Raw genomic sequence first — 20,631 nt, forward strand, 5'->3', positions numbered from 1 at the left:
AAGAGTCTCCTCTGATCCTTCCATTAAGCATGTACAGACCTAAGGATCGACAGCGGTGCTCTCTCTCTCCCTGTAGTGAGCTGATCTCTCTCTCTGTAATGAGCTGGTGTCTCTCTCTCTCCTCCTGTTGTGTGCTGGTCTCTCTCTTTCTCTTTTTCTCTCTCTCTCTCTCCCTGTAGTGAGCTGGTCTCTCTCTGTAATGAGCTGGTGTCTCTCTCTCCCCCCTGTTGTGTGCTGGTCTCTCTTTTTCTTTTTCTCTCTCTCTCCCTGTAGTGAGCTGATCTCTCTCTCTGTAATGAGCTGGTGTCTCTCTCTCTCCTCCTGTTGTGTGCTGGTCTCTCTCTTTCTCTTTTTCTCTCTCTCTCTCTCCCTGTAGTGAGCTGGTCTCTCTCTGTAATGAGCTGGTGTCTCTCTCTCCCCCCTGTTGTGTGCTGGTCTCTCTTTTTCTTTTTCTCTCTCTCTCCCTGTAGTGAGCTGGCCTCTCTCTCTGTAATGAGCTGGTGTCTCTCTCTCTCCTCCTGTTGTGTGCTGGTCTCTCTCTTTCTCTTTTTCTCTCTCTCTCTCTCCCTGTAGTGAGCTGGTCTCTCTCTGTAATGAGCTGGTGTCTCTCTCTCCCCCCTGTTGTGTGCTGGTCTCTCTTTTTCTTTTTCTCTCTCTCCCTGTAGTGAGCTGGCCTCTCTCTCTGTAATGAGCTGGTCTCTCTCTCTCCCCCCCTGTTGTGTGCTGGTCTCTCTTTTTCTCTCTCTCTCCCTGTAGTGAGCTGGCCTCTCTCTCTGTAATGAGCTGGTGTCCCTCTCTCTCTCTCAGTGTTGTGTGCTGGTCTCTCTCTCCCTGTAATGAGCTGGTGTGTCTCTCTCTCCCTGTAGTGAGCTGGTGTGTCTCTCTCCCCCGGTAGTGAGCTGGTGTGTCTCTTTCTCCCTGTAGTGAGCTGGTCTCTCTCTCTCTCTCTCTCTCTCTCTCTCCCCCTGTAGTGAGCTGGTGTATCTCTCTCTCTCTCCCTGTTGTGAGCTGGTCTCTCTCTCCCTGTAATGAGCTGGTGTGTCTCTCTCTCTCTGTAGTGAGCTGGTGTGTCTCTCTCTCCCTGTAGTGAGCTGGTGTGTCTCTCTCTCTCCCTGTAGTGAGCTGGTGTGTCTCTCTCTCCCTGTAGTGAGCTGGTCTCTCTCTCCCTGTAGTGAGCTGGTCTCTCTCTCCCTGTAGTGAGCTGGTGTCCCTTACCCAAGGAATTGTGCTCCCGCAGGCCCCAGCTCGATGGCCCTGCCTGTGGTTCCGTCTGTGTCCAGCAGGGGGGGCATGGTGGCCACGCGGTGCCGCTTCACCAGTCGGCAGGTGACCCGCGTGGGGGCGGAGCACTGGCGCGGCGGGATGATGATGCGCAGGCCGTGATGCCGACAGCCGCGCATGGCTCCGCCCCTCGCGTCCACCATGAAGCTGACCAGGAAGCTGCAGGACAAGCCAGCGCGTCATCTCATTATTACAGTACATGGCATTTGGCTGATGCTTTTATCCAAAGCGCCTTACAGTGGATTAGACTAAGCAGCATACAATCCCGCCAGGAGCAATGTGGGGTTTAGGGTCCAGGTTTCTTAATTCCGGAGAAAACATCAAGTCACGATGTAGCAGCTGCACACCGTCCCCTTTGAGAGGAACTCAGAGTGTGTAAAGGAACTGAGGGACCAATATCTGCAGGGAAAATGTCTCTACAGCTCACCTGATCATTGGACCAAGAACAACAGTGGATGTTCCCGGCCAGAGGGGAGCTAGCATAACAATGAGCACAGCAATGTCCTCCGATTGCTATTACACATTTTTATCAATGAATACATATTCTATATATACAGTATGTGTGTGTTTCGTCTTAATACGGTATTGGACACAGACAGGACGAGTCAGAGACAGTGCATATCACACACAACACAGACAGGAGGAGTCAGAGACAGTGCATATCACACACAGCACAGACAGGACGAGTCTCACCTGCTATTGTCCTGATCCAAGCAGGGGGAAGAGCGTCTGATAATAACAGAGAAATACCAATCAGGACAGCTTCAGGGGGAGAAGGATAATCCAATCACAGAAATCTGAGGGATAGACCAGTCACAGTGTCTGCAGTGTGCAGCATGTACCCAGAGGAGATGTTTACCCAGAGTGCAGTGGGGCAGGAGGACAGGGTGATGTTTACCCAGAGTGCAGTGGGCTGGAGGACAGGGCGATGTTTACCCAGAGTGCAGTGGGCTGGAGGACAGGGCGATGTTTACCCAGAGTGCAGTGGGGCTGGAGGACAGGGTGATGTTTACCCAGAGTGCAGTGAGGTTGGAGGACAGGGCGATGTTTACCCAGAGTGCAGTGGGCTGGAGGACAGGGCGATGTTTACCCAGAGTGCAGTGGGCTGGAGGACAGGGCGATGTTTACCCAGAGTGCAGTGGGGCTGGAGGACAGGGCGATGTTTACCCAGAGTGCAGTGGGCTGGAGGACAGGGCGATGTTTACCCAGAGTGCAGTGGGCTGGAGGACAGGGCGATGTTTACCCAGAGTGCAGTGGGGCAGGAGGACAGGGTGATGTTTACCCAGAGTGCAGTGGGGCTGGAGGACAGGGCGATGTTTACCCAGAGTGCAGTGGGGTTGGAGGACAGGGTGATGTTTACCCAGAGTGCAGTGGGCTGGAGGACAGGGCGATGTTGTCCAGGTTCTCAGGGCCCCAGCTCAGACGGTAAGACTCCTTCTGCACAGAGAGCAGTGCCATCTGCAAGCCGAGAGAACAACCATTGGAACCGTCACATGACCCTGAGAATCACATTAGGATAGTCACATGAACCTCAGAGATACACTAGATTACTAGTTCTATAATTGTTTATTAGGATTCCCATGATGAAGATGAGATGCAGTGAGTGTGTATGAGAGTGTGTGTGTGTGTGTGTGTGTGTGAGAGTGTGTGTGAGTTAGTGTGTGTGGTGTGAGAGAGAGTCTGTGTGTGTGTGTGTGTGTGTCTGTGTGTGAGTGCGTGTGTGTGTGTGAGAGTGTGTGTCTGTGTGTGAGTGTGTGTGTGTGTGAGAGTGTGTGTGTGTGTGTGTGTGTGTGAGAGAGAGTGACTGTGAGTGTGTGTGTATGAGAGTGTGTGTGTGTGTGAGAGAGAGTGTGTGTGTGAGTGTGTGTGTGTGAATGTGTGTGTGTGAGAGAGTGAGTGTGAGAGTGTGTGTGTGTGTGTATGAGAGAGAGTGTGTGTGTGAGACAGAGTGTATGAGAGTGTGTGTGAGAGTGTGTGTCTGTGTGTGTGTGAGAGCGTGTGTCTGTGTGTGTGTGTGTGTGTGAGAGAGTGTGTGCCTGTGTGTGAGTGTGTGGTGAGAGTGTGTGTGTGTGTGTGAATGTGTGTGAGAGAGTGTGTGCGTGTGTATGAGAGAGAGTGTGTGAGAGTGTGTGTGAGAGTGTGTGTGTGAGAGAGTGTGTGTGAGTGCGTGTGAGAGTGTGTGTGTGTGTGAGAGAGAGTGAGTGTGAGAGTGTGTGTGTGTGTATGAGAGTGTGTGTGTGTGAGAGAGAGAGAGTGTGTGTGTGTGAGTGTGTGTGTGTGAATGTGTGTGTGAGACAGAGTGTATGAGAGAGTGTGTGTGAGAGTGTGTGTCTGTGTGTGAGAGAGTGTGTGTGTGTGTGAGAGTGTGTGTCTGTGTGTGAGTGCATGCGTGTGTGTGAGAGCGTGTGTCTGTGTGTGTGTGTGTGTGTGTGTGTGTGAGAGAGTGTGTGTCTGTGTGGTGAGAGTGTGTGTGTGTGTGTGTGTGTGTGAGAGAGTTTGTGTCTGTGTGTGAGTGCATGCGTGTGTGAGAGAGAGAGTGTGTGTCTGTGTGTGAGTGCATGCGTGTGTGTGAGAGCGTGTGTCTGTGTGTGTGTGTGTGTGTGTGTGAGAGAGTGTGTGTCTGTGTGGTGAGAGTGTGTGTGTGTGTGTGTGTGTGTGTGAGAGAGTTTGTGTCTGTGTGTGAGTGCATGCGTGTGTGAGAGAGAGAGTGTGTGTCTGTGTGTGTGTGTGTGTGTGTGTGAGAGAGAGTGTGTGTCTGTGTGTGAGTGTGTGGTGAGAGTGTGTGTGTGTGTGAATGTGTGTGTGTGAGAGAGTGTGTGTGAGTGTGTGTGTGTGTCTGTGTGTGTGAGAGAGTGTGTGTGTGTGTGTGTGTGTGAGAGAGAGTGTGTGTATGTAAGAGAGAGTGTGTGTGTGTGTGTGTGTGTGTGTGAGAGTGTGTGTGTGTATGAGAGTGTGTGTGTGTGTGTGAGAGAGTGTGTGTGCGTGTGAGAGTGTGTGTGTGTGAGAGAGAGAGTGCGTGTGTGTATGAGAGAGTGTGTGTGTGTGAGAGAGTGTGTGTGTGTGAGAGAGTGTGTGTGTATGAGAGTGTGTGTGTGTGAGTGTGTGTGAGAGAGTGTGTGTGTGTGTGTGAGAGAGAGTGTGTGTGTGTGTGTGTGTGTGTGAAAGAGTGTGTGTGTATGAGTGTGTGTGTGTGAGTGTGTGTGAGAGAGTGTGTGTGTGTGTGTGAGAGAGAGTGTGTGTGTGTGTGTGTGTGTGTGTGAAAGAGTGTGTGTGTATGAGAGTGTGTGAGAGTGTGTGTGTGAGAGTGAGTGTGTGTGTGTGTGTCTGTGTGTGAGAGTGTGTGTCTGTATGTGAGTGCGTGTGCGTGTGTGAGAGTGTGTCTCTGTGTGTGAGTGTGTGTGTGTGAGAGAGAGTCTCTGTGTGTGAGTGTGTGTGTGTGTGTGTGTGTGTGTGTGAGAGAGTGAGTGTGAGTGTGTGTGTGTGAGTGTGTGTGTGTGTATGTGAGTGTGTGTGTGTGTGAGAGAGTGTGTGTGCGTGTGTGTGTGTGTGTGAGAGAGAGAGTGTGTGTGTGTGTGTGTGTGTGTGTGTGAGAGAGTGTGTGTGTATGAGAGTGTGTGTGAGAGTGTGTGTGTGTGTGTGTGTGTATCTGGATCCTTAGTGATTACATTTTGTGAGCCAAAATAATCTGTTATGCTCCACCCATCAGATATAGCACTGAGATATGTTGATCCAAGTTCTAAGTCCTTAGCCTCCTAATAGCTCATGGTCTATGTTGGCAGTAACAGTACCACACAAACTATATTCCTTTTACCCTTTTGTTTTAGTGACGCGTTTGGCATCTCGGCTAAAGCAGAACTTGTAGATTGACACTCACTTTGAGTATGCTAAAATTGAGTTAATAACTATGATTTATGAAGTAATGCTGCATTTATTCCAGCATTTTGCTGAATATAAGTCCTATGGTTGGAGCAGGACTGCTGGCTCCTGTGCATTTCGATCTGCTTATCTTATTTATTGATATAACCTTTGATTATTTTCACAATTTTGGACACACCCCACAATTCAAATATTGATTAAATATCAATCACATGACCATGTGACACAGGTAAACTCACCTGGCTGCTGGATGTGGCCTCAATGAGGTTGCTATCCTTCCGCAGATTCCCATGATGCTTTGGGGTGGGGTGGGACCTGTCAGAACTGAAGGACCGTAGGCTGGTGGGATGTTGCCATGGAAACAATGATTGGGAGAAGGGGGGGTTGGGGCAGGCATGGAGGTGGTGAGAGGGGGAGGTATTAAAGGGGCGTGAGGCTTCCTGAGAGGAGTAGTGGCACACACAACCATACTATGCATGTGTCTCACAAACACTTCCAGGACTGTGATATCAACCACACTATGTATGTGTCTCACAAACACATTCAGGACTGTGATATCAACCACACTATGTATGTGTCTCACAAACACATTCAGTGGACTGTGATATCAACCACACTATGCATGTGTCTCAAAAACACGTCCAGAACTGTGATATCAACCACACTATGCACGTGTCTCACAAACACTTCCAGGACTGTGATATCAACCACACTATGCATGTGTCTCAAAGACATGTCCAGGACTGTGATATCAACCACACTATGCATGTGTCTCACCAACACGTTCAGTGGACTGTGATATCAACCACACTATGCATGTGTCTCACAAACACGTCCAGTGGACTGTGATATCAACCACACTATGCATGTGTCTCACAAACACGTCCAGTGGACTGTGATATCAACCACACTATGCATGTGTCTCACCAACACGTTCAGTGGACTGTGATATCGACCACACTATGCATGTGTCTCACAAACACGTCCAGTGGACTGTGATATCAACCACACTATCCATGTGTCTCACAAACACGTCCAGTGGACTGTGATATCAACCACACTATGCATGTGTCTCACAAACACGTCCAGTGGACTGTGATATCAACCACACTATGCATGTGTCTCACAAACACGTCCAGGACTGTGATATCAACCACACTATGCATGTGCGGCGGCCTGTAGTGTAGTGGTTAAGGTAAATGACTGGGACATGCAAGGTCGGTGGTTCTAATCCTGGTGTAGCCACAATAAGATCCGCACAGCCGTTAGGCCCTTGACCAAGGCCCTTAACCCTGCATTGCTCCAGGGGAGGATTGTCTCCTGCTTAGTCTAATCAACTGTATGTCGCTCTGGATAAGAGTGTCTACCAAATTCCATTAATGTAATGTAATGTGTCTCACAAACACATCCAGTGGACTGTGATATCAACCACACTATGCATGTGTCTCACAAACACATCCAGTGGACTGTGATATCAACCACACTATGCATGTGTCTCACAAACAGGTCCAGGACTGTGATATCAACCACACTATGCATGTGTCTCACAAACACTTCCAGTGGACTGTGATATCAACCACACTATGCATGTGTCTCACAAAGACATTCAGTGGACTGTGATATCAACCACACTATGCATGAGTCTCAAAAACATGTCCAGGACTGTGATATCAACCACACTATGCATGTGTCTCACAAACACGTTCAGTGGACTGTGATATCGACCACACTATGCATGTGTCTCACAAACACGTCCAGTGGACTGTCATATCAACCACACTATGCATGTGTCTCACAAACACATCCAGTGGACTGTGATATCAACCACACTATGCATGTGTCTCACAAACACATCCAGTGGACTGTGATATCAACCACACTATGCATGTGTCTCACAAACAGGTCCAGGACTGTGATATCAACCACACTATGCATGTGTCTCACAAACACTTCCAGTGGACTGTGATATCAACCACACTATGCATGTGTCTCACAAAGACATTCAGTGGACTGTGATATCAACCACACTATGCATGAGTCTCAAAAACATGTCCAGGACTGTGATATCAACCACACTATGCATGTGTCTCACAAACACGTTCAGTGGACTGTGATATCGACCACACTATGCATGTGTCTCACAAACACGTCCAGTGGACTGTCATATCAACCACACTATGCATGTGTCTCACAAACACGTTCAGTGGACTGTGATATCAACCACACTATGCATGTGTCTCACGAACACGTTGTGAGACGCATGTATAGTGCATGCACGTGTCTCACCTGCGGCCCTGTAACAAACAGAGGGGGGCGCAGGGAAGGTGGCAGAGGGTGGGGTGGGGGGGGGGGGTACAGGTGGGTGTTGGACGGCAGGTCTGAACCCACCTGTCAGAGCGCACAGCTTCCAGGCTGAAGCGCAGGTAGCTCATGCCCAGGTAATGTCCAGGTAAGGAGTCATCGCCCAGCTCCCTCAGATCCTCTGGCCGCAGGTACTCACCCCCTTCCCCTGTCATAGTGTCCTCACCTGGGGAACAGATAACATAGTGTCCTCACCTGGGGAACAGATAACATAATGTCCTCACCTGGGGAACAGATAACATAGTGTCCTCACCTGGGGAACAGATAACATAGTGTACTCACCTGGGCAACAGATAACATAGTGTCCTCACCTGGGCAACAGATAACATAGTGTATTCACCTGGGCAACAAATATCATTGTGCACTCACCTGGGCAACAGGGAACGGTCGACACACACACACACACACACACACACACACACACACACACACACATACACACACACTCACTCACTCACACACATACACATACACATGCACTCACACACTCACACACATACACACACAGACACACACCCCACACACTCATACCCCCCACACACACCACACACGCATACCCTCCCCATACACACACACATAGCCCCCCCTCCACACGCAGACACACACGCATATGCATGCCCCACCCACACATACATACCCCCCCAACACACACACACACATACCCCCCTAAGACACACATACACACATACCCCCCAACACACACACATATACACACCCAACACACACACACACACATACCCCCCTAACACACACACACACACACATACCCCCCCAACACACACACACACATACACACATACCCCCCCAACACACACACACACACATACCCCCCAACACACACACACATACCCCCTCAACTCTTTTTGACAATTTTGACAGGCAGACTCACCTTCCTCATCAGAAAGCTCCAGAACCTCAGTCATGGTCTCAGGCACGTTAAGCTTGTGTTTCTCCATCACCGTCTGCATTAAAGAGGACACACTGCATCACTGAGCCAATCACAGCCCACAAAGGACATATTTCCTGCAGAATCTACCCAATCTCAGCTCAGGAACAGGACACAACCACTGTAGATGTAAATTAAATATATATAATGCCGCTTCCTCCATAGATCTAGAGAGAACCAACCAACTGTATGAGTGCCCTTTGCATAGTATCAAAAGCAACCTGTAAGTATGAAAGAGCTTTCATACTAGTGGGCACTGAGGAATGAAGTACTGTATTGTCAGTTCTATTTCCGTGGTAATTCAGTTGTATTTCCATGGTAATATTGTTCATATGAATTGTGAACAATAAAGGGCGCAGAATAGAGCCCTGTGGTACCCCTGTTGACCACCAGGAAGGGTGGACTCACATCATCTGTCACCACAGTCTATTAGTCAAGTAATCATGGAACCAATTGCAAGCATTATCATCAAGACCAATGGAGATTAATTTGCCTAGTAAAATTGTGTGGTCGACCATATCAAAGCCCTTTGATAGATCAATGAAGAGGGCGGCACATTTTTGACCCTCATCAATTACATTTACAATATCATTCATAATGAGGCTGGCTGCCAAGGTGGTACTATTACTGGGTCAGAAACCAGATTGAAATGGGTTTAGAATGTTATTCATGGATGGAAAAGTGTGCAGTTGCTGAATTACCAATGACTCCAGCACTTTATTTAAATCTCCCCCATAGATTTCTTTACATTTATAGCGAGTAGTGCATTTAATTTCTGATGGGCAAGTAGAAGACCAGCTACTATAATCAGTTTGTTCAATTAATATAGCAGCATTGTTTGAATTTTCTCAAATATTTCCTGCCACTATGAAATTATGATTAAAGACCCACACCCAAAAATAGGACCATCATCAGAATAGATACATAACATAGCATAACATAAGGTAATGGCAAGAACAGGCCATTCAGCCCAGCAATGCTCTAAAACCATAGAACGAGCTGCTTCTACTCAATTTTCTTCTTTCTTTTCTAACAACAACCTGCTAGACCCCCATCAGTCTGGCTTCAGATCGGGCCACTCGACAGAGACTGCGCTCCTCTCCATCAGTGAGTCGCTCCATGCCGCACAAGCAGCCTCTCTCTCCTCTGTCCTCATTCTTCTAGATCTCTCTGCTGCCTTCGACACTGTGGATCACTCCGTCCTCCTGTCCGCCCTGTCAGCAACGGGCATCTGTGGCACAGCCCTGGACTGGATTGAGTCCTACCTCTTTGGTCGCTCCTTCCAGGTTGCCTGGGCTGGTACTGTATCGACACCTCGGCCCCTTGCCACAGGAGTTCCCCAGAGCTTAGTCCTAGGCCTGCTTCTTTTTTCTCTTTATACTCGTTCCCTTGGCCCTGTGATCACTGCACATGGGCTATCCTACCACTACTATGCGGATGATTCCCAACTCTTCATCTCGTTCCCACCATCTGATACAGGTTTCTGCCCGTATCTCTGCTTGCCTGAGGGACATCCAGAGCTGGATGTATAACCACTATCTAAAGCTCAACCCAGGCAAGACTGAAATGATATTCATCCCTGCTAATACCTCTCCCCACCTGGATTTCCCTCGGGGATACCACACTCACGCCGTCACCCAGTGCAAGGAACCTCGGCGTGGTGATGGACAGCAGACTGTCCCTCTCCGAGAACATTGTGGCGGTGACCAGGTCATGCAGGTTCTTCCTATACAACATACGGAGAATCCGCCCCTTTCTCACCCCCTACTCGACCCAGCTCCTGGTCGAAGCGATGGTTCTGTCCCGCCTGGACTACTGCAATTCCCTCTTGGCTGGCCTCCCAGCGTCCGCCATCAGACCCCTCCAACTTATCCAGAATGCAGCAGCTCGTCTGGTCTTCAACCTTCCCAAATACTCACACGTCACCCCCCTGCTTACTTCCCTCCACTGGCTGCCTGTCATGGCTCGCATCAAATTCAAAACATTGGTGCTAGCCTTCCAAGCAGTTAAGGGGTCTTCCCCAGCTTATCTACAAAAAATCATCAGACCCTACACCCCTGCCAGACCTCTTCGTTCAACCTCCACAGGCCGCTTGGCACCTCCCCCTCTCCGAACCTCCACCTCAAGCTCACGACTACTGTCTGTTCTGGCTCCACGGTGGTGGAACGAACTCCCCATTGAGGTCAGAACTGTACAATCTCTCCCCACCTTCAAGCCCAAACTGAAGACGCACCTCTGCAAGCAGCACCTCTCCCCATCCCTCCCTACCTCCCTGTGATCCTTAATTGTTGTCTTTGTGATTTACGTAGTGTTTCGGTATTTTTAGTTGGCTAGGTAAGCAGTATTTGGATACTTAAGTTTGGTCACCTTTGCTTTGTTGTTTGTTTATTTGTTGTTTAAAAAAAATAAAATAAAAATAGGCCCTGGTCCTTATCTTTGCTGTATGGGTAGCAATTGAAATTGTACTTCCCTCTAGGGTCTTTCAGCGCACTTAGCCCTGGTTATGGGTATGCACTTTGTTGTACGTAGCTCTGGATAAGAGTGTCTGCCAAATGCCAATAATGTAATGTAATAACATAAGGTAATTGCAAGAACAGGCCATTCAGCCCAGCAATGCTCACCTTTTCCTATCCCTAAGTGTACCTACTGCCTAGTTTGCCTAGAAGCTAAAAATAATCTAACACCGTATCAAGCCTGGTCTTGAAAACCCCCAGTGTTTATGCCTCCACTACATGTACTGGCAAGCTATTCCACACAGTGACCACTCGCTGTGTGAAAAAATATTTCAAATCTCTGTGTGGAATTTCTCCTTTGCCAGTTTCCATTTGTGCCCTCTCATTCTGCTAACCGAACTCACCCAGAAGAATCCCTTATAATTCACTTTGTTAATCCCTTTAATGAATTAAAAAGCCTCAATCAAATCCCCCCCTAAGCCTCCTTTTACTAAGCTTAAAGAGATTAAGCATCCTAAATCTATCCTCGTAACTCTTATCTTTTATACATGGAATCAATCTGGTAGCCCTTCTCTGAACCTTTTCCAGTGCCTCTATGTCCTTCTCACAATACCCTGCTCGGATAAGGCCCCTCCTACTACTACTCTCTGTGTCCTTTCCCATAGAAAATTCCGAACCCACTTCGAAATGGCTACAATTCCTACGTCCTCATTTTGATAATGAGTTTTGGAATTCCAGATATACAATATCATAAGCCTTGCTGTCATCAAAACACTTCCTCAAAGAAGGCCAAAAGGTTTCTCAGGCATGACCTACCCTTTAGAAAACCATGCTGGCTATCCCTTAGTTGTTATTTTCAATAAATAATTCCAATTTGTCCCTAATGATAGATTCCAGTATTTTACATGTGATACAAGTTAAACTGACAGGCCTGGGTTATGGGCAGGGATGGGATTAGGATTAGGGTCAGGAGCTGGGTGGGGGTTAGGGGTGGGGCCAGAGTGGCCATGGTCCTGTCTGTGTCTGTTTATTTGGGACCTTTGTGGTGTCAGGAGGTCAGCAGTTCCTGCCTTCCAGGTGTCTGTGTTTTTGTTTCCCCTCCCTCTTGGGTTGTGTGTGGGTGTGTCTCCCTCTGTCTGTGTGTAAGTGAGCCTACACTACTGGCTGCAGGTGTGGCTCATGCTGGCTTCAGGAGTCTCCGCCCCCATGCACACCAGTCTTGGATTTCCTCATCAGCTCCAGTATAAAAGGGTTACTCAGAAGATTGTCTGTGTACAAGCGGTGAGGTCACCACTAGGCGGTGAACTCTCCTCAAGCCTCTCGGTTGTCGCCAGCACACCTGCAGCTCATCTCATCGACACTCTGCTGCCACGGACCCAGGCCACACTACCCACACCATGCTCCGCATCTCCTCAAGCTTCCACAGCAGCTGGACTTCACTTCTCCCCTCAAAACTCCTCACCCTTAGGAGCGGACAGTTCCCCTGCCCCTACGCCAAGCCCTTCAGCTGGTATTTTTTGTTTCCTTCTTCAAACCAGCTAAGAAATATTTTGCAGTAACTTCTACTCGGCTGCTTCTGTTTTTTACCCCCCCAGCTCCCTTTTTTCCAGTCAGCCGTAGCCTTATTTTGAGTTTGGACTTTAACTAGTGTTTTTTCTCGCTAGCTTGCTAGCAGATTTCTGTTCTCCAGACTCCCCCCTCTCTTGCGCCCCTGAAGACTCCTGAGTTTATACCCCTGGATTTTGTGTACCTCTGGGCCCACTTTCATTAAAGACTGTTACCAACTTTTACCAGTTTCCGAGTGTGTATTCAGAGTTGCCTTTTTTTGGTCCGCCATTTTTGTTACCATATAACATGTGGCAGTGGTTCTGGTTCCCAGTCCCTGTGATATTTTGGGATTCCATGGGTCCTTCTAGGGTCCTGTGCTGGAGCTTGGTAGGAGCACTATTTCTGGGGGTTATGCCTGTCTCAGTGTTGGCTTTCTGGTACTGGTCCTGGTTCTGGCATGTAGTGTTGGTGATTATTGCTGTTGTGGGTGGGGGTGGTGGATAATTCACTAAAGCTGTGAATCTGTTGCTGATGGAGTCGTGTATCTTCTGGGTCGAAGAACTGGGAGGGTTTGACTGTTGGATAGTGTGCTTTTGGGTTATGGTGAGGGTTCAAGGTTACTCACCGTTGTGGTGGTGATGACCTCCTCTGTGACAACCTTTAGAGTGTCCACCACTGAAATGTACCCCAGACGCCGGGCAATGTCCAGTGCTGTGTTTCCATTCTGAGGAAAAACCCAGAGCAGCATTCAAACACACGTGTGTGAATGTATTTGTATGTGTGTGTGTGTGTGTGTGTGTGTGTATACAGTACAACCTCAGAGAACTTAACACATTGGGAAGATTGTTCGGAATACTAATATTTTCATGACACTGAAATAATCATAATCAAGAGTCATAATCATAGTCAAACAGTAGTCATATCAAGTGCAATCAAATAACAAAATAACAACAATAGCCAAATTAGAAACAAATCCGTAGAGAGACATTGGCAAAGGAATGAGTTTGGCACTCTAGTGGATGAATACCAATGGAAAGTTCCTGTATGTATTGGCTGTAGCCATCAATGTGCCACGGTCTTTGCTGAATTAAAAATTATTCACCTGCATCTTGCTTCCCCCAACTGTTTCCTGGTACTTTTGTTTTATGTCAAAAGCAGTAGCCTACTTCCCTTGAAGGCAACTCTTTAGCAACATGCAACAGCACAGTCTCACCACAGTGTTGGGTGTGTGGGTGTGTGAGTGTGTGCAGTCTCACCACAGTGACAGTGTTGGGGGTGTGTATGTGTGTGTGTGTGTGTGTGTGTGTAGTCTCACCACAGTGACAGTGTTGGGGGTGTGAGTGTGTGCAGTCTCACCACAGTGACAGTGTTGGGGGTGTGTATGTGTGTGTGTGTGTGTGTGTGTAGTCTCACCACAGTGACAGTGTTGGGATCCGCTCCGTGATGCAGCAGGGTGTTGATAATGTGAGTGTTCCCTTGCTGTGCTGCCTGGTGGAGGGGAGTGTAGCCACTCTGAGGAGAAAACAACAGTGGTTATACCATTTAGCATACCACACACTCAATACCACACACACAGCACTCACCATATACTACTCCACATATACCACACACACTATACCACACACACACAGCACTCACCATATACTACTCCACATATACCACACCCACTATACCACACACACACAGCACTCACCATATACTAGTCCACATATACCACACACTATACCACACACACACAGCACTCACCATATACTACTCCACATATACCACACACTATACCACACACACACAGCACTCACCATATACTACTCCTCATATACCACACGCTATACCACACACACACAGCACTCACCATATACAATAGACCCCCCCACCCAAAGATTTCCATTTTCATTTCAAAATTAAACTTTTGAATGCAATTCACTTATAATGATCTGCATATATAAGTACACACATCAAATATGAAGTGCTTATAGACACGTTTATACAGTTTAAAGCATTTTTAATCATGAAAAAACTGGTTTAAGGTGTTTCAATGATCACTGTACCATACCCATATACAAATTGGCCAGTATAGCAGACATACCATACAGTGGTTTCATATTTCATTCGAAAGTTTTGCCTCTGTGGCAATAAAGCCGCTGGCCGGGAAATAATACTTCTGAGAGTAGGGGAGTAGTAGTTTACACAACCACCACCAGGTGGCAAATATGAGCACTCTACTCCACAGCTGAACAAGAGACTTTTGCAATGCACACACCTTCGTTTTCGCACTGATGTTGGCACCATGCTGCAATAGAAAGTTCACCATCTTCATGTTACCATAGTGACAAGCAACTATGAGAGGAGTGTAGCCCAGCTGGAAGACAAGGAAAGAGACAGTAACATTATAAACCATACCATTTAAAAATGAACCCTAACCCTAACAAATCACAATATTGCAGGTTAGAGTGTTAGGGGGCTAAGGGTTATGGTTGAGGGGTTAAGGGTTGAGGATGTTAGGGGGCTAGGGGTTATGGTTCAGGAATTAGAGGTTAAGGGGTTAGGATGTTAGGGGGTTAGGGGTTAAGGGGTTAGGATGTTAGGGGGCTAGGGGTTATAGTTGAGGGGTTAAGGGGTAAGGATGGTAGGGGGCTAGGGGTTAAGGGGTTGAGGGGTTAGAAGTTACGGGTTAGGGGTTAAGGGGTTAGGATGTTAGGGGGCTAGGGGTTATGGTTTAGGGGTTAGGGGTTAAGGGGTAAGGATGGTAGGGGGTTAGGGGTTAAGGGGTTGGGTTAAGGTTAGGGGTTAGGGGTTAAGGGGTTAGGATGTTAGGGGGCTAGGGGTTATGGTTTAGGGGTTATGGGGTAAGGATGGTAGGGGGCTAGGGGTTAAGGGGTTGGGGGGTTAGAAGTTATGGGTTAGGGGTTAGGATGTTAGGGGGCTAGGGGTTATGGTTTAGGGGTTAGGGGTTAAGGGGTAAGGATGGTACGGGGTTAGGGGTTAAGGGGTTGGGTTGAGGTTAGGGGTTAGGGGTTAGGATGTTAGGGGGCTAGGGGTTATGGTTTAGGGGTTAGGGGTTAAGGGGTTAGGATGTAAGGGGGTTAGGGATCAAGGGGTTAGGGTGAGACTTGCCTTGGTGGGCTGGTCCAGGTTGGCTTGGTATTCAGTCAATATCTCGGCGACGGAAACTTTGTCTTCCTGAGCAGCCAGATGGAGTGAGGTCAGTCCACTCTGCAGTGACAAAGGACACTGGTTACCATGGGAGCAGAATGGAGTGTTTCAGTCAGGTCATTCCACAGCACATGGCATACCTGGGCACCCATGAGAAACTGGTCGGAGGTCATGTGACTGGGCTGGCATGTTACAGGTCATACCCTAGTTAGCGTGTTGGAGTGTTACAGGTCATAGCCTGGTTAGCGTGTTGGCGTGTTCCAGGTCATACCCTGGTTAGCGTGTTGGAGTTTTGCAGGTCATACCCTGGTTATCGTGTTGCCATGTTACAGGTCATACCCTGGTTAGCGTGTTGGCATGTTCCAGGTCATACCCTGGTTAGCGTGTTGGAGTTTTGCAGGTCATACCCTGGTTATTGTGTTGCCATGTTACAGGTCATACCCTGGTTATCATGTTGGTGTGTTACAGGTCATACCCTGGTTAGCATGTTGGAGTGTTACAGGTCATACCCTGGTTAGCGTGTTGCCGTGTTACAGGTCATACCCTGGTTAGTGTGTTGGCGTGTTACAGGTCATACCCTGGTTATCGTGTTGCCATGTTACAGGTCATACCCTGGTTATCATGTTGGCTTGTTACAGGTCATACCCTGGTTATCGTGTTGCCATGTTACAGGTCATACCCTGGTTATCATGTTGGCGTGTGATAGGTCATACCATGGTTAGTGTGTTGGCGTGTTACAGGTCATACCCTGGTTAGCGTGTTGCCATGGTACAGGTCATACCCTGGTTATTGTGTTGCCATGTTACAGGTCATACCCTGGTTAGCGTGTTGCCGTGTTACAGGTCATACCCTGGTTAGCATGTTGCCGTGTTACAGGTCATACCCTGGTTAGCGTGTTGGAGTTTTGCAGGTCATACCCTGGTTAGTGAGTTGGTGTGTTACAGGTCATACCCTGGTTAGTGTGTTGGCGTGTTACAGGTCATACCCTGGTTATCGTGTTGCCGTGTTACAGGTCATACCCTGGTTATCCTGTTGCCATGTTACAGGTCATACCCTGGTTATCATGTTGGCGTGTTATAGGTCATACCCTGGTTAGTGTGTTGGCGTGTTACAGGTCATACCCTGGTTAGTGTGTTGGCGTGTTACAGGTCATACCCTGGTTATCGTGTTGCCATGTTACAGGTCATACCCTGGTTATCGTGTTGCCATGTTACAGGTCATACCCTGGTTAGTGTGTTGGCGTGTTACAGGTCATACCCTGGTTAGTGTGTTGGCGTGTTACAGGTCATACCCTGGTTAGTGTGTTGGCGTGTTACAGGTCATACCCTGGTTAGTGTGTTGGAGTGTTACAGGTCATACCCTGGTTAGTGTGTTGGCGTGTTACAGGTCATACCCTGGTTAGCGTGTTGGCGTGTTACAGGTCATACCCTGGTTAGCGTGTTGGCGTGTTACAGGTCATACCCTGGTTAGCGTGTTGGCGTGTTACAGGTCATACCCTGGTTAGTGTGTTGGCGTGTTACAGGTCATACCCTGGTTATCGTGTTGCCATGTTACAGGTCATACCCTGGTTATCGTGTTGCCATGTTACAGGTCATACCCTGGTTAGTGTGTTGGCGTGTTACAGGTCATACCCTGGTTAGTGTGTTGGCGTGTTACAGGTCATACCCTGGTTAGTGTGTTGGCGTGTTACAGGTCATACCCTGGTTAGTGTGTTGGAGTGTTACAGGTCATACCCTGGTTAGTGTGTTGGCGTGTTACAGGTCATACCCTGGTTAGCGTGTTGGCGTGTTACAGGTCATACCCTGGTTAGCGTGTTGGCGTGTTACAGGTCATACCCTGGTTAGCGTGTTGGCGTGTTACAGGTCATACCCTGGTTAGTGTGTTGGCGTGTTACAGGTCATACCCTGGTTAGTGTGTTGGCGTGTTACAGGTCATACCCTGGTTAGTGTGTTGGCGTGTTACAGGTCATACCCTGGTTAGTGTGTTGGCGTGTTACAGGTCATACCCTGGTTAGTGTGTTGGCGTGTTACAGGTCATACCCTGGTTAGTGTGTTGGCGTGTTACAGGTCATACCCTGGTTAGTGTGTTGGCGTGTTACAGGTCATACCCTGGTTAGTGTGTTGGCGTGTTACAGGTCATACCCTGGTTAGTGTGTTGGCGTGTTACAGGTCATACCCTGGTTAGCGTGTTAGCTTGCGCCCCCTGGCGCAGCAGCAGAGCCGCCATGTCGCTGTGGCCCTCCTGGGCGGCCAGGTGCAGAGGAGCCACGCCTTGCCGTGTCAGAACAGCAGGCTCCGCCCCCCCAGCCAGCAGCGCCTCAGCCACGCCCAGCTGGTTCCTCTTCGCGGCGATGTGCAGCGGTGTGTAGCCATTCTGGGGGGAAAACTCAGTGTATGTGCCTGGCTAGCAGAGAATACACCTTAGCATGGCATGGATGTTGCAGCAGCATGATAAAAACGTGGCAACAGAAGAGGGGGGGGCTGACCTTTGCAGTGGCGTGAGGGGAAGCTCCTTGGTCCAACAGCATCATCGCCACCTGCTGGTTGTCATAGTGAGCAGCCACGTGGAGCGGGGTGAGGCCATTCTGTGGGGTTAAAGGTCGCTGCTGTGTTACAGGGCAGACCTGCTGCACATACAGACAGCTTCATATAAGAAATGAGAAAAGATCCCAAATAAAGTGAAGGAATAGCTGTTGCAAAGGTGATCTCAGTGTGTCTCAGTCTCAGTGAGTCTCAGTGTGTCCCAGTGTCAGTGTGCATCAGTGAGTCTTAGCATCAGTGAGTATCAGTGAGCCTCAGTGTCAGTGAGTCTCGGTGTGTATAAGTGTGTATCAGTTTAGTGTCTAGTGTCTTCTGCAATCCCATAATGCTGGCGATATGCCATGATACTCTGATATAAGCTGCCAACCTTTCCGGAAGAATCAGGAGAAGCTTTGCGTTGCAGGAGGAGTTTTGCTACGTCCACACTTCCATACTTAGCAGCCACATGTAGTGGAGTGAATCCTTTCTGTGAGAGAATCACAGGGCATCACTCACAGAGAGAATCACTCACAGAGGGATGGGCGTGTCTCAGAGGGAGAGGGGGCGTGTCCCACCTTGGTGGGGAGGGAGAGGGGGCGTGTCTCACCTTGGTGGGGAGGGAGAGGGGGCGTGTCTCACCTTGGTGGGGAGGGAGAGGGGGCGTGGCTCACCTTGGTGGGGAGCGAATGGGGGCATGGGTCACCTTGGTGGGGAGGGAGAGGGGGCGTGTCTCAGAGGGAGAGGGGGCGTGTCCCACCTTGGTGGAGAGGGAGAGGGGGCGTGTCTCAGAGGGAGAGGGGGCGTGTCTCACCTTGGTGTGGAGGGAATGGGGGTGTGGCTCACCTTGGTGGGGAGGGAATGGGGGCGTGTCTCGGAGGGAGAGGGGGTGTGTCTCATCTTGGTGGGGAGGGAGAGGGGGCAGGTCTCAGAGGGAGAGGGGGCGTGACTCACCTTTGTGGGGAGGGAGAGGGGGCGTGTCTCAGAGGGAGAGGGGGCGTGTCTCACCTTGGTGTGGAGGGAATGGGGGTGTGGCTCACCTTGGTGGGGAGGGAATGGGGCGTGTCTCGGAGGGAGAGGGGGTGTGTCTCACCTTGGTGGGGAGGGAGAGGGGGCAGGTCTCAGAGGGAGAGGGGGCGTGACTCACCTTTGTGGGGAGGGAGAGGGGGCGTGTCTCACCTTTGTGGGGGGGGAGAGGGGGTGTGTCTCAGAGGGAGAGGGGGCGTGTTTCACCCTGGTGGGGAGAGAATGGGGGCGTGGCTCACCTTGGTGGGGAGCGAATGGGAGGCCCCTGCCTCCAGCAGCACACAAGCAACGCCCCTCTGGCCCTCGCGGGCGGAGATGTGCAGGGGGGCGGAGCCGCTGAGAGTCGCAGCGTCAGGATTGGCCATGTGCTGCAGGAGCAGCTGCACAATCTCCGCCCTCCCGAGCCGAGCAGCGATGTGCAGCGGGGTCTGATCCTCCTGCACACACACACACACACACACACACACACCGTACTGTTATACACACACACACACACCGTACTGTTATACACACACACACACACCGTACTGTTATACACACACACACACACACACACACACCATACTGTTATACACACACTGTTATACACACACACACACACACACACTGTTATACACACACACACACACCGTACTGTTATACACACACACACACACACACACACACACACACACACCGTACTGTTATACACACACACACACACACACCATACTGTTATACACACACACACACACACACCGTACTGTTATACACACACACACACACACCATACTGTTATACACACACACACACACCGTACTGTTATACACACACACACACACACCATACTGTTATACACACACACACACACCGTACTGTTATACACACACACACACACACCATACTGTTATACACACACACACACACACACACACACCGTACTGTTATACACACACACACACACCGTACTGTTATACACACACACACACACACCATACTGTTATACACACACACACACACACACACACACACACCGTACTGTTATACACACACACACACACACCATACTGTTATACACACACACACACACACCATACTGTTATACACACACACACACACCATACTGTTATACACACACACACACACCGTACTGTTATACACACACACACACACACACACACACCGTACTGTTATACACACACACACACACACACACACACCGTACTGTTATACACACACACATACACCGTACTGTTATACACACACACACACACACACACACACACCGTACTGTTATACACACACACACACACACACACACCGTACTGTTATACACACACACACACACACACCATACTGTAATACACACACACACACACCGTACTGTTACACACACACACACACACACACACACACACATACACCGTACTGTTATACACACACACACACACACCATACTGTTATACACACACACACACACCGTACTGTTATA

At 49.2% G+C, this 20,631-nt stretch overlaps 1 protein-coding gene across 1 annotated transcript in view; it reads right to left on the reverse strand.

Moving 5' to 3' along the window:
• LOC133130669 (ankyrin-2-like) overlaps nucleotides 1–20,631 on the reverse strand; it is a 106,684-nt gene that overhangs the window by 38,496 nt on the left and 47,557 nt on the right. The window contains exons 17-30 of the mRNA XM_061245412.1: nucleotides 19,400–19,597; nucleotides 18,526–18,624; nucleotides 18,104–18,202; nucleotides 17,794–17,991; nucleotides 15,580–15,678; nucleotides 14,726–14,824; nucleotides 13,879–13,977; nucleotides 13,091–13,189; nucleotides 8,364–8,480; nucleotides 7,546–7,679; nucleotides 5,397–5,496; nucleotides 2,642–2,739; nucleotides 1,975–2,010; nucleotides 1,216–1,440 (exon numbers count right to left, since the gene is read on the reverse strand). Of these exons, the coding sequence (XP_061101396.1) occupies nucleotides 1,216–1,440; nucleotides 1,975–2,010; nucleotides 2,642–2,739; nucleotides 5,397–5,496; nucleotides 7,546–7,679; nucleotides 8,364–8,480; nucleotides 13,091–13,189; nucleotides 13,879–13,977; nucleotides 14,726–14,824; nucleotides 15,580–15,678; nucleotides 17,794–17,991; nucleotides 18,104–18,202; nucleotides 18,526–18,624; nucleotides 19,400–19,597 (1,700 nt within the window). The remainder of the gene's footprint in view (nucleotides 1–1,215; nucleotides 1,441–1,974; nucleotides 2,011–2,641; nucleotides 2,740–5,396; nucleotides 5,497–7,545; nucleotides 7,680–8,363; nucleotides 8,481–13,090; nucleotides 13,190–13,878; nucleotides 13,978–14,725; nucleotides 14,825–15,579; nucleotides 15,679–17,793; nucleotides 17,992–18,103; nucleotides 18,203–18,525; nucleotides 18,625–19,399; nucleotides 19,598–20,631) is intronic.

The sequence above is a fragment of the Conger conger genome, chromosome 6, assembly GCF_963514075.1.
Source record: "Conger conger chromosome 6, fConCon1.1, whole genome shotgun sequence".
Classification (NCBI taxonomy): domain Eukaryota; kingdom Metazoa; phylum Chordata; class Actinopteri; order Anguilliformes; family Congridae; genus Conger; species Conger conger.